General features: G+C 42.3%; 1 protein-coding gene across 2 annotated transcripts in view; it reads right to left on the bottom strand.

Annotated features, from left to right (window-relative positions):
- LOC118801785 (pleckstrin homology domain-containing family G member 1) overlaps positions 1–13,741 on the bottom strand; it is a 55,041-nt gene that overhangs the window by 22,427 nt on the left and 18,873 nt on the right. For both annotated transcript variants that reach the window (XM_036562154.1, XM_036562153.1), the window contains exons 2-4: positions 11,350–11,786; positions 1,604–1,704; positions 1,312–1,381 (exon numbers count right to left, since the gene is read on the bottom strand). In XM_036562154.1, coding sequence (XP_036418047.1) covers positions 1,312–1,381; positions 1,604–1,704; positions 11,350–11,673 — 495 coding nt within the window. In that variant the 5' untranslated portion in view covers positions 11,674–11,786. The remainder of the gene's footprint in view (positions 1–1,311; positions 1,382–1,603; positions 1,705–11,349; positions 11,787–13,741) is intronic.

Raw genomic sequence — 13,741 nt, 5'->3', positions numbered from 1 at the left:
TGTGCCCAATGTACAGTAAGTTTTTAAAACTGCCCATTTGCTTGAACTGGACACCTGACATTTTTTTTCTGCGGCCTCATAGATCATTGTTAGGGACGGGGTGGGAGCACACATTACGTTGCAGTGCATGCCGGGGACTGTAGTGCAGCTCATGGCTGAGTCAGGCTAGTATTAATAGAAAATTAATGACTAATTAAATGATTAAAATGAGGTACAGTTTTTGGTATTTATGGCCTAAACTGACGGCTTATATTTAATATCTAATTGTCATTGTTTGTCAGTGACTACTAGATAGAATTCAAATAAACATTATTATAGTAAACAGTGATTGTTCTGTCCATCACTAGGTTAGCGTTACCATTTCCAAACCTCTCTCGGATCAGCGCAGTACTGTATGACTGATGCTGCATGACGGGAATCATGACGCATTGATTTTGTAGGAACTGCTCCTGTAACGCCCAAATACAGCCAACTGAAGGGTGGAGGTTCTATAAGACCTCAGCACAACGCTGTATATCACACAGTACTTCACCACGTCCCGCCTGCAGACCCTACAGAAGCTCAGCTCAGGAATGTGACTGCGGTGTAACTGCCATTTACTGAAGGAGTGATTACTGTAGACATACAAAAACACGCAGAGGCCTCACAGGGCGTACGGTATGACCGCTTTAGGTCAGTAAGAATTGCGAGTGTTCGGTTTTGGTCTATTGTTTTGCCTCTGCCAAGATTTCTGAATGAATTATAAGCCTCACCAGCTCAACACGATCAAAATAAACTGTGAACATTACAACAAACATTAATTATATAAACTCAAACACCTCGTAAACACACACCACAGATAAACACACTGTGTGTGTGTGTGTGTGTTTACAGCATTCTGTGAAAGACGTTCTTCTGTGTTACTACAGCTGTTCGAAAAGACAAGCTCTAACAGGTAGAGAGAGAGAGAGAGAGAGAGAGAGATGAACAGTCAACTAACTAAATACAATAAAGCAGAGAGGATGAGCTGTGAAATACTCTACAGACTGACTGGAACACAACCTGTTTCAGCTTCACCTGAGCAGAACCTGACACTGTGACAGTTTTATGGCTCTATCCATAAAAAAGGTTCTACTTTCTTTGGCGGAAGGACCCGCCAACACTAAAACAGACTGATGAAATGTTTGGACATTCTTTGCTTTACTTTGTCATTAATGAAACACTTGAGGTTGTGTGTCGTCACTCCCTCCCTCCGTTATATAGTCTTCATTCTTCTTCTTCTGCTTCTTATTGCTCCTATTAAGATTTAATATCAGGCTCATTGAACTTTACCTTGGCTACGAAGCACTCCGCGATGGCGACCGGGTCCGCATTACACTTCTCCAGATCATGCAGCAGATCCCTACACACACACACACACACACACACACACACACACACACACACACAGACACACGTAAAATTTTAGCACAAAGTCAGTCATGCGTGTGTGTTTTTGTGTATGTGTGAGTATGTGTACATGTTTTTGTGTGTGCATGTGTTTAGATGGTTTTGTACATGTACATGTGTGCATATGTGTTTATGTTTGTGTGTGTGTGTGTGTGTGTGTACGTATGTTTGTTACCTGTTGAAACAGTAAATGTCACGAATGTTTCCGAAAAGTGAATTTCTGTCTTCAACTCCCAACAATGGCCGAGCCTGATTACTGATACAGTCCAGATAATCCTGAGAGAGAGAGAGAGAGAGAGCGAGAAAGAGAGAGAGAGGTACTTATTAATCAATTAATTACTAATTATACAGCAGTTAGCTCAGATAACTGAGCTCTAATCTGTAATAACAGCAGTTTATTCAGCACATAACAACTCGCTTTATGCTGCAGCTGTAGAGTTCCTACTTTACCATGTACAAAAACAGAAAACGGACACACAATCTAACTCCAATAAGATAAAATTTGACCTGCAGATTGTTTGGTCAGATTCTGAAGAACACAGTGACCACAAGACTGCATTAGATTCTGAACGCATTGTTGATTCTAAGTGAGCTTTTCAATCAGCAGCTGTTCAATTAAACAAACTGAAACCAGCCAGAAACCAACAGACTACAGTTCAGCAAACAAGATGAGCTGTGAACGCTTTACAAACAGAACCACATTTAGCTTCATCAGCGCTGAAAAAGCTGAGCTGAACCTGACAGTCACTCGCAAAGGGGATCTGTTTTTATAATGGAAGGAATTGCTGATATTAAAGCACATTGGATTCAATGTTCAGGGCTTCTTTGCTTTACTTTTGTTTTTATTGTGCAGAACTGTAGTATAAAAGCAACAGAACTAATTATTATTTTTTATTAGTAGTAGCGCTTCATTGTGCTTAGATGAGACAGAGTGAGAGAGAGAGAGAGAGAGAGAGGAGAGAGAGAGAGAGATGAATGAAAGGATGAGGTGTTATGAGTGTTAATCCTATCAGCATTCAGCCGAACCAGGCAGCCTGTCAGGCAGATGAGTACAGAGATGCCCTCTGATTGGCCAGCTGGGCTTCAGGTTTAGCCTTATTTGGCCTCATTGGTCCGGTTCAGGTCTGGGTCAGCTTCCTGTTAGCACTCCGCTCAGAACTAACAGAACTCAGCAGCTGCTGCACAGATCCAGCCCTATCAGTTACTTACATAAAGGGCAGTTTTCTTTTCTTTCTTCCTGTCAAAAGTTTGGGGACACTTGGCTTTTAATACAGATGCTTAGGTTTCCTGTGTTGGTTTACAGTAACTGACCATATTATAAACTGCTTTGATTTGGATTAAAACAACATCACGTGTAAATATTTGTGACAGTGCTATCTTGGGATTGAAGCCAAACTCCACCCCTTGGATGCTGATGAGGACTTTCTCTTTCAAGGTGGTCTTTTCCCCCTCAGTGAGGTACCAACCTGCTAGTTTGTCAGAGAAATATGTTCACTGTTGTTGGACCTAACTAACAGCTAGAGTGGTCCGTATATATACGTACATACTCACAAATAAGAGCAAACTTGCCCCATTTCACAGTTCTGTTAAAATCTAAAATTTGTGTTTTTACTTGTGATGAAAGCCAGTATTCAAATACTGAAATCACTGTTTGGGTATTTAAATATAAATAAACATAAAATCTAATGAGTTTGAGTTGTTAACAGTTTGAACATCTGTAGATAATCTATAGGGGAATATCCAAATAAAGTGACACCTACTTTACTTCCACTCAAGTATATTAGTGTGTAAAGGAATCGGTTACATTTTAGCCATTCAAACTTAGTCTCTAATTCCTTTGTTGCGTTTAATTTCATTCTGATTTGTTGGTAAAACATCTGTGGTGCTTTGTGATTGGCCAAAAGAATGTCAAAAGGAGAAGAATAGCACCGTACAAACCTCAGTTCCTCTGCTGACAGAGTACGAAGTTCCACTGCGGTTCTAAATTACTCAGTACTTCAGTAGGTTTTCGAGCTGCTACCTTTGTACTTTGAAAAGAATGTTTTTGGGAAGGCGCCTTTACTACAGTCATTATTCTACCCAATATTAACACTCTTACTTGAGGATGGACTGAGGCTACTGTCCCCATCTCCATACTTACATCCCTAATATCAACCAAAGAAATGTACTTAGAACAAAACCATGTAGGCGACGCCCAGTTTCCCTAATAGACAAAATGCCCCTGAGAGAGAGAGAGAGAGAGAGAGAGAGAGAGAGACTGACCATCACTCACAGAAATCTCTACACAAACAGCACAAACAGGAGTTAGAATGCAGTAAGTAGCAATGCTGGGAAAAAGGCCGGACCTTAAAATCCCCAACTGAAACACACACACACACACACACACACACACACACACACACTCTTCACTCTGTAGTCACCCCACGTGCTGACAGGTGGGATCAGTGCGTTCTCAGCCTCTAACAGGATCTTTCCTCGCCTCATCGCAGCCACTGCTACAGAACCAGACTGAGACGACACCAAAACACCAGCGTGTCAACACCCCCCCCCACACACACAAACACCTAACCTGAGAGAATGTAAACATAAAATACTTAAGCAGGAGTTTCACACCTGATATACCTCAGTAAAAAGTGCTACACTGAACTTGCTTTACACTGCGTGATCATTTCCACATTAACATCAGCACTATATTGATACACTGTCACTGTTGCCATATCTCTGAAACAGTAGCTCTATAGGTGAAAACTCAGTTAAACCCCTCAGAGACCCAAGCACTGTTTTTTTTACGTTGAGGTATTTTCAATTTTTTCCACTTTAAACACTGAAAATTAAATCTGATTTTTTCTTGCTTTGGGGTGAAATTTAGGGAAATAGGTGTTGAAGGTCATGATAGCTCCATTTTTTTCTAACGTTACTGACCCATAAAGACAGAAGGACGTATCCATGATATTTTATGTATAAACAGTAAATCAACATAATGTTTTAAATTGAAGGGTTTCTATAAAAAGTGTATGTATGAATTATGAAGTGAGTATGAAGATCACTAAGGTTATGATGACAGAAAGACTGCTAACTTTAATGGAGAAGATGAAGAATTGGTGGACATCTTTTACCTACTCAGGTCAATTATTAACACTAAAGGATCCAGCTCTAAAGGAATACGACACAGATTGGCGCTCAGCAGAACATGGATGAGAAGCCTGAGCAGATCTTCAAATGCAATGATTAGTCTCACCAAACAAAGATCAGAATGTCCAGGCTGTGGTCTTCCCTGTGTTTTTTTGTGATGTGAAAGCTGGACAATAAATAATGCTTCTGAACTTTGGTGTTGGTGAAGGCTTTAAACAGCAAAGAAAACAAAAGAATGGCTCCTCGATCAAATCAAGCCCCACCTCTCACTTGAAGCCCAGATGACCAAACTGAAGCTCTTATTTTGGACCAATTCATTGGAAAAGACCATTATGCTTGAAAAAGCTGAGGGTAAAGGAGGATGACCAGCAACAAGATGGATGGAAACAGTCAAAGGAATCAAGAACCAGCCATTCAAGAGTCAAACAGGGTATTCTGGAGAAACACTGTCCATGTAGTGGCCAGGAGTCAGAACCAACTTGATGGCACTTTTTGTTGACTTTAATTAGCTTTAGTCAGAAGTAGACATTCACAGAGTGCTTTAAACCATTGTTTGGGGTCTCTATTGGTTAATGCACGTTATTACAACAAATTTATTCCAATAATTCCCATTTCTATTGGTCCGTTCACCATTACAGACTCACCCAATATAAAGGATAGCTGATGTTTTTAAATGGTGTGAATGAAAACAGAAAAAAATACAGTGTTACGAGCAGCGCTGCCCAAAGCGTGACCCACAGGCCAAAGCTGGGCAGTGTGGACGTTTGATTTGGTTCGTAAGAAAGTGTCAGTATGTGACAATATGAAACTCAACCCCATCATCTCATAAGAGAACATATTTTTCTACTATACACGAGATATTGAACTCATATTTTCCTTGAAAAACAGTATTTTTTGCAGTATTTTAGCGATAAATTATGGTGAAATGTTATAAAATACATCTTTAAGAACATTGCACAGTTTTGTCTTTATGGTCCCTCAGCCCACCACAAACACTGCACTGCGCCCCCCCAAGACAAAACATTTGGGCACTCCTGGTTAAAAGGTTTTGATATGATATTCATACATTTCAGTGCAGCTCTTTTTCAATAAACACACTGTCATGGAGTCGGATTGTCAGTGTTGTTGTGTACACAGAACCCTGCCCCCCCCCCTCCTCCCCGGGAGGTCAGCAGTCATAAGCCACAGGTGATGTGTGTATTTGTGTGAAGTAGTCTAAGGAATGCAGGTCACGGCCTTCGGCCACACAACACCACCCACCCCCCCCCCAGCAGGCCATCACCCCCGCACCTCCAGCAGGTAAACTCTGAAAGTAGCACAGCAACTCGGCCACAGTCCAGTCTGATTTATAGTGAAGCTGAAGGACAGAGTCTGTAATTTATAACACAAGCTCTAAATGTAGGACCAGCAGCCGCTGACCTGAGGGAACATGACGCTCTAACGGGTTTGTTGATGCTATCCTTAACACACAGACGCATTTATCATCACCGCCAAATTCCCGTCTGAACTACTTTCTGACAACTGGCTTCCCTGTGATTCCGTATGACCAGTCAGGCAGCTGGCCAGATGAGATTAGATGCTGTTTCCAGATCAGACACCATTCCCAGTTCAGACCAGATGCAACTGTTCAGATCAGTTTAGACACCACTCCCAAATTAGACATCATAATTCCCAAATCAGATCAGTCACTATTCACAGACAAGTTCAGACACGATTCCCAAATGAGACATCATGATTCCCGAATCAGATCAGTCAGCACTCACAAATAAGATCAGATACTATTCCCAATTGAGACATCACGATTTCCGGATAAGATCAGTCATCATTCGCAGATGACATCAGACACCATTCCCAAACGAAACATCATGATTCCCGAAACAGATCAGTCACCATGCACAGATAAGATCAGACACCATTCCCAAATGAGACATCATGATTCCTGGATCAGATCAGTCACCATTCAGAGATAAGATCAGACACCATTCCCAAATGAGACATCATGAGTCCCAAAGTAAGATCACTCACCATTCCCAGATCAGACCAAATGCAAATGATCAGATCAAATCAGATCAGACACCGCTCCCAAATGAGACATAATGACTCCTAAATCAAATCCAACTCCATTCCCGAATGAGAAAACACCATTTCCACATCAGATCAGACACCTTTTTCAAATCAAACACCACCTCCACACCAGATCAGCCACAATTCCCTACAACATACTCAGATCAGATGAGACACAAATTCCAGGTAGGATTACATGCAGTTTCCAGATCAGGCCAAACACCATTGTGCCTTTCCTACTGCTTCATCAGGGAAATCTCATCTGCTGAGAGCAGGAGCTCACGCAGCAGAGGATGTAAACGAAGTTTAAAGTCTGCAGGCGGAGCTCGTGTGGAGACAGTAGATCAGATAAGAGCAGAGAAAAACTCTGAATACAATAAAAAACTGTAGAGCCGTTAGTTTACCCAGCAGCCCCGACGCAACACTCGGCCCTGCTGACAGATGAATGAATGAGCTGAATGCAGAACAGTCTGGGTAAATGTTTGTGTTTTCACTGTCACACCCCCGTTACGTCCTCTACACTGTGTGTGTGTGTGTGTGTGTGTGTGTGTGTGTGTGTGTGTGTGTGTGTGTGTGGTTAACTATATCATTACTAATCATAACCTCCTGTTAATGAGTTACTTTGTAGTGTTCTAACTGTGTGTTGTTACATTAATGCTGATAAAGCACTGATAAACTGAACGGAACCACAACTGAAACAGAAGTTAGAAGAGAAATGAAAGGGTCAGACACATTTAAGTGCAGTAGTTTCTCTCTTTATCGGCTCCTTCCATCCATTCTGCTCTCCTTCCCTTTTATCCCCCACGCTCTCACTCTCTCTTTCTCCAACCGAGCCATCCATCAACCTCTCTCAGCCAAGGGGGTTTTCACAGAGTGTGTGTGTGATCCTATTTCTGCCTACAGGCAGACAGAAATAAAGAAATAGAAGAATAAAGAAACAAAACACAAGAAATAAAGAAAGAAATGAAAAACAAGAAATAAAGGAAAATGGAAGAGTGACAGGAAAAAAGTAAAAGAGAAAGAAAGAAAGAAAGAAAGAAAGAAAGAAAGAAAAAGAAAGAAAGAAAAAAGAAAAAAGAAAGAAAAAGAAAAAAAAGAAAAACAAGAAAGAAAAAACAAGTACAAGAGATAGATAGATAGATAGATAGATAGATAGATAGATAGATAGATAGATAGGAAAAAGAAGAAAGCAGTAAAATAGAAAGAAGAAATAAGGATGAAAGAAAGAAAAAGAAAGAAAGAAAGAGAAAGAAAGAAAAAGAAAGAAAGAAATAAAGAAAAAGAATGAGAGAGCAAGAAATAAGGGAATAAGGCGGAATAGAGAAAAGTAATTAAAAAAAGAAGAAAGAGAAAGAATTACAGAAGAGAAACAAGTTGTTAAAGAAAGAAAAAAATGAGAGAGAAGCAAGAAAAAAGGAAAGGAAAAGAGAGAGAGAGAGAAAAAGAAAACAAATGGAGGGATATAAGGAGAGAAGGGGGAGTGAAGGAAGACAGGAAGTGTGTGTGGGGTCAAGTTTCGTCTGTACTTCCTCTGGATCTCTCACTCTCTCACTCACTCACACACACACACACACACACACACACACACACACCACACACACACACACACGCACACACGCACACATACACTCACACACACACACACACACACACACACACACACACACTCACACACACACGTATCAGCAGAGAGGAGTAAGTTCAGACACCCTGAGAATCACACACACCTTTCACTCACCACTCACCCACTCACCCACCATACGCGGAGAGTGTCCGAGTTCAGAGCTCAGTTCAGGCCAGAGAACCCTTAATGCTTATTTGTGCACGCCTATGGGATTTCTAGTGCTATGTTAATCTGAGCGTGATTGGCTGATTCCTCTGTTGCTTCCTAATTATGTCGGTGGTTAATTTAACATTTAAGGTTTTCAGTCCAGCTCCTGAAGCCCTAACCAATGGGAGAGCTCGCTTGGCTGTATCTGCCTAGATACCACAGAGAAAACAATCCTGATTGGATAATGTTTCACTGGTCGGTTCAAGAATTTAACAGTGAAATAACAGTATGACTACAGGACTCAATACAACAAGCACGATGATCCTATTCAATAAAAATCAACTAAAAATGATGCATTTTTTCATTAGGCATTCTGTAGGTACTGCAGCCACAGAAACAACAACAAATAAACACAAACATCCATAACAGAAAATATCCTGCACATAGTTATAAAGCACCTATAACACTTAATCATTATAAAAACATTATAAACACTTAAAATGCCATCACTGAGTACTTCAAGTAAAGTGATACTGTAGGTTAAACACATTTGGATGTTAACATTAACATATCGCTGCTGTCGGAAGAAAACCTTGCATCTCCATTTTTGTCGTTTTTCAGTTTTTGACATAATTTGAAAATACCGGTTGCTCTTTACTTGCGTAAATATCATGAAGAATGGACCAAAAGAAATGCCTCAAAATGACTCAGAAAAAAGCCTGGTTCCACTGACTTCCATTAAAAGTAAGGTATGTTTTTTCCTTCTCCTGTAAAGTTACCATTTTGGAGATACGAGGTTTTCTTCTGACAACCGCAATATACTGCTTCCTGTCTGGCAAGGTTAAGGTTATTGATGTATTCTAGTCATATTTGCACATAGTAGGACAAAAGTTGATTAAAGTAATGATTAGTGACATGTTATTAGAGCCTTATAAAGCATTATTAGAGTTTATAAACAAGCTTATACAGCGTTGTTACAAAGTTACAAAGAATTATAAGCACATTTGTAAAGGTTTACGGAGAGGGGCTTCACAGTAAGTGTTCCTCTAGTCACGTTTGTGTATTCAGAGTACTGTTTAAAAGTAATTCTGAATCACAATTTGCTAAAGAACCAAACTCAAATCCAATCAACGTGAGCCCAAAGACTAACAGTCATACTGAAGCTTGGCTCCAACCCTCATGTCGTGCTGCTTTCTGTATGAACTCTGAAGCGGTAAAGCCTTTCATTTCTGCCTCTTTCCTGTGAAACGTTTCATTGTTTTTGTAGCCTAAGGGCAAACCAGGAAACCGGAGTTTCACTCCGTATCAGATATCCTTGCCGCCCCACCTCAACACGGAAAACTCTCACAGTTATTTACATTTTTCTCTGACGTCTGGTGCGCTCAAATGCCAAAAATATCTGCTCAGCTTCATAAGAAACAGTTTTCCGTATCACTTAGAGTCTCATGTAATTAGTAGCGGCTGCTGCCAAATAGCTCATGATACAATCATCACGATTTGATGTATAACAATACATCATAATAATGTTAACACTCAAACTAATGGTGCTATTAAACTTGTAGAAAGCACAGATGACATGAAATACCCACCGAGACCCTTTAACAACAAATCATGAGCCATGTAACTTTTCCAGAAGAGCAGATTAACTGCATTAAATCATATTTAATACACAGTTTCTTAACAAAGCCAACATGAGCACCTATGTCCAACTTGAACACTGCAGCAGGCAGTCGTATGTCGTCTGTGGCTAATGTGTAACAAACAGCAAGGTGTGTATAAATACTACCAAAACAGCCATCGTGGGATTTGAATCCATAACCTTCTGGTTGTTGGCTAACCTCTCCTACCAAAAGGCTACCAGCCACCCAAGTGAATTGAAATATTAGAATATACTACTTATTCAATGAATCCAGAGCAATGGTTAATCAACTTTTCTGTTTTCCTGAACATGGAAACATCTTTTCGCAATGATGACCACAGTGCAAGGCGCTATCAGCAGGTTAACTGTGATATCCCCATGACTTTTTTTGTTATTTAGCATGTAAGTAGTGAGCAAAGACTGTTGCTTTGGTATGTTGCTTTGTGTATTTGATCTCCGTGGATATGCAGTAACATACATTTATTTCTGATCATCATAGCCGCCCCTACAGCCATCAATGCTTAAAGCTCTTAACGGTCCTCTATAAGCTTTGCCTGAATCATCGGGAGATCATGAGCCTGATCCCCTACGAGGCCACATGGCGAGCTTTGGTAGCAAGCAACTACCACAACCACCTGAACAGGGACTTAAACCCTGGAACCTTAGATTAAAAGTCTGATGAGCTATCTGGGCCCTGGATCCCTGCTGATGCCAATAATGATGCCATTGATGCCAATGATGCCACTGCCATCTATAGCTGTTGGTCCACGAGAGCATAACTGGCCTCGCTTACTCAGCAGATTTAGCAGATGTCCTCCTCCAAGCGTGTTAAACTCCAATAATGTTGTATTAATGGCAGTTGGAAAAGATGCAGTGGTTCTTCGAGGAAGCACATGCCACCTTCACCTTCCCAGCTTGGTAACATCGTGTGATAAAAGGAGACCTAGCAAGTGGAAGGGAACTGGCCTTTCGTATGGCCTTTCATAGCTGCTGCCATCTATGGACATAACACTGGTACTTCATCCACATCGACTGGACTATAGTAATAGATATGAATGTGCAAAGAAATGAATATCAGTGCAAGAGTCTAAAGTACTGTCGAAAACTAAATTCAAATTCAGCAACTAAATGTAGTATTGACACGTCTGTTTGTAAAGCCGGTACACCACAACCGAGTCCTCAAGGCACCCTAGATGCTCCTCATTTTTCCTTCATCCTTAGATGAGTTGGGTTGGAACAAAAATGTGGACCATCTGGGGGACCTTGAGGACCGGGTTCAGACTCTCCATCTGTCATCACTCGCTCTCTTTCTCACCTGAACGATGCTCATCAGGTCCTGTACGTAAGTCCTCTCCGTCTCCAGAATCTCCTGCACCACTCGGTCCACGTACGCTACTTTACGCCCACCATCTGCTTCCTCCTGATTGGTGGGTGTAGGCGTCTGTCTTCCTGACTCCGCCTCCTCCAGCTGACGGGCAGGGACCAGCTCCAGTCTGATTGCCCCGGAGTCCCGGTCACGCTCAGGGGTGGAGCCTAAAACACCCCGTCCCCCAAGAGAGCAGTGGCTGTCCCGGGAGGAGGCAGAGGAAGACGTGGAGCCATAGCTGATTGGACGATCGCTGCAGTGGGAGGAGTCCATGCTGTGGGCGGAGTTGTATCTAAGGGCAGAATTCCGGTTGGGGCTTAGGACCGCCCCCTCAGCGTCAGGGACCTCCAGCAACGGGGGCAAGACATCAGGGGAGAATGGGTACTCTGTTAGAGAGAGAGAGAAAGAGAGGGGGAGGGGTTTAGTTTTGCATACATATGAAGTTTTCAATCCAAGCTTCAAGGCTTCCCTGGATGTCCACTTTAGTAACACTACAGCGCAGCTATGTCGCTTTCCGGGCCGACTGCTTGAGTGATGCTATACCGCAGCTATCACACGTCCTGTGCTGACCTCTCGAACAATGCTACACCATAGCTACGAGGCTTCCTTGGATGTTTGCTTAAGTGATGCTACAGTGCAGCTACATGGTTTTCCCAGTCCGGTTGCTTGTGTGATGCCATACACAGCTATAAGGCTTTCTGGGCCAACCACTGGAGCAACACCACACTACAAGGCTTCCCTGGATGTCTGTTTCAATGATACCACACTGTGGCCAAGAGGCTCCCTGGGCCGACCACCTGAGCAATGCTACACCTCAGTTACATGGTTTCCCAAGCTGGTTGCTTAAACAATGCTACACTGCAGCTATGAGGCTTCCTGGGCACAATACATGAGCGATGCTACACCACAGCTGCAAGGCTTCCCAGGCCAATTGCTTGAGAGTCACCACGTGAACGACGCTGCTTGAGCGACACTGCTTGAGCAATGATAGCACAGCTACAAGGCTACCTGGGCTGGATGCTTAAGTGACACTACACTGTAACTATGAGGCCTCCCTGGTTGTTCGCATGAACAACGGTGCTTATGAGATGCTATACCACAGCTGTAAAGCTTCCTGGGCCAGCCACTTGAGTGACGCTATACCGAGGCTAGTTTCCCAGGCTGAGAATGACCTTCCTCCTCGGCTAAGGACTCTTTTCGGGCCAGCTAAATGACTACGCTGCAGCCTGGGGAGTTTCCCTCCTGCCTCTTGATCTCACCATCACAAAGAAATAAATTAATTTTACTGCTCCTCGATGGAACAGGTAAGTCAGTCTGTTTATACGTGAGGAGGTGAAGGAGGGCTCGGGTGTGTGTGTTCAGTTATGTGATTGTATTCAGCAGCCCTCCAGGAGCCCACAAGTCTAGACTCCCTCTCACTCTCATGGCTGTGGCTGATAGAGAGAGACGGGGGGGTTTAATGGTCAGATTAATGGTGTAATGGGAGACGTTTTCACTCAGAGACACAGTGCTCTGTGTGTGACAGCAGAGCGATCCTGAAATTGCGGTATAATTCACAGCAGTCTCTCTCCCTCTCTCTGGCCTAGTCACACTGTAACTCACTGCACCGCAGATGTTTAGGCTGGAAAACTAGACCTTTGTGAAGAATTAGCTGATACCAAACATGATAAATGCAGGAAATGAAGTTGAAATTTTCATTCTATTATATTTATATGGGCAGAGTGTACCAGGAACAGCGGTACCGTGTATGTAGCATCCACTGTGCGGCAGCCTTAAGGCTTATTATTCAGTAACTACACAGAAAACAGTGCAGACCGGCTGACTTATTCTGAAGCCGTAGGAGAGAGGAATGGAAGCCTGGACGTTTAATGGGTTATATGACCATCACCTGAGCGTTTGTCACTAAACTTCATGTCACTACAGAGCTGCAGCTTTAACCTCCATGTTTGGCTCCGTCCACGTGAGTGTTTGGCTCTTTCTCTGTGTTTACGGTTTCAGGCACTGACCCACTTTCACTTACGGTAACATGTGGGATGGTCACTCAGCAAAACAATGCCACATGCCAAAGCTCTCCTGGAGGAAGTCCAGTATTTACAGTTACCATCCAACAGCTAGTTTATCAAATCAATCAATCCATTAAATTAAAATCAGGCGCTGGTGATTGAACTGGACAGACCTGTGTTCTTCTAACTGGACTCATCTAAACAACATTAATAACTGTGTTGCTATATTTTACTGTATTACTTGTTTATTTATTCTGATGTTATATGGGCTCAATTTCAAATGGATCCCTACACATAGTGCACTACGTGAGTTTCAGCTTCTTTTTCTAAATATGCAC

This window comes from Colossoma macropomum, unplaced genomic scaffold (assembly GCF_904425465.1).
Source record: "Colossoma macropomum unplaced genomic scaffold, Colossoma_macropomum, whole genome shotgun sequence".
In the NCBI taxonomy this organism is placed as follows: Eukaryota; Metazoa; Chordata; class Actinopteri; order Characiformes; family Serrasalmidae; genus Colossoma; species Colossoma macropomum.
This window is presented reverse-complemented; position numbering and strand designations above follow the sequence as displayed.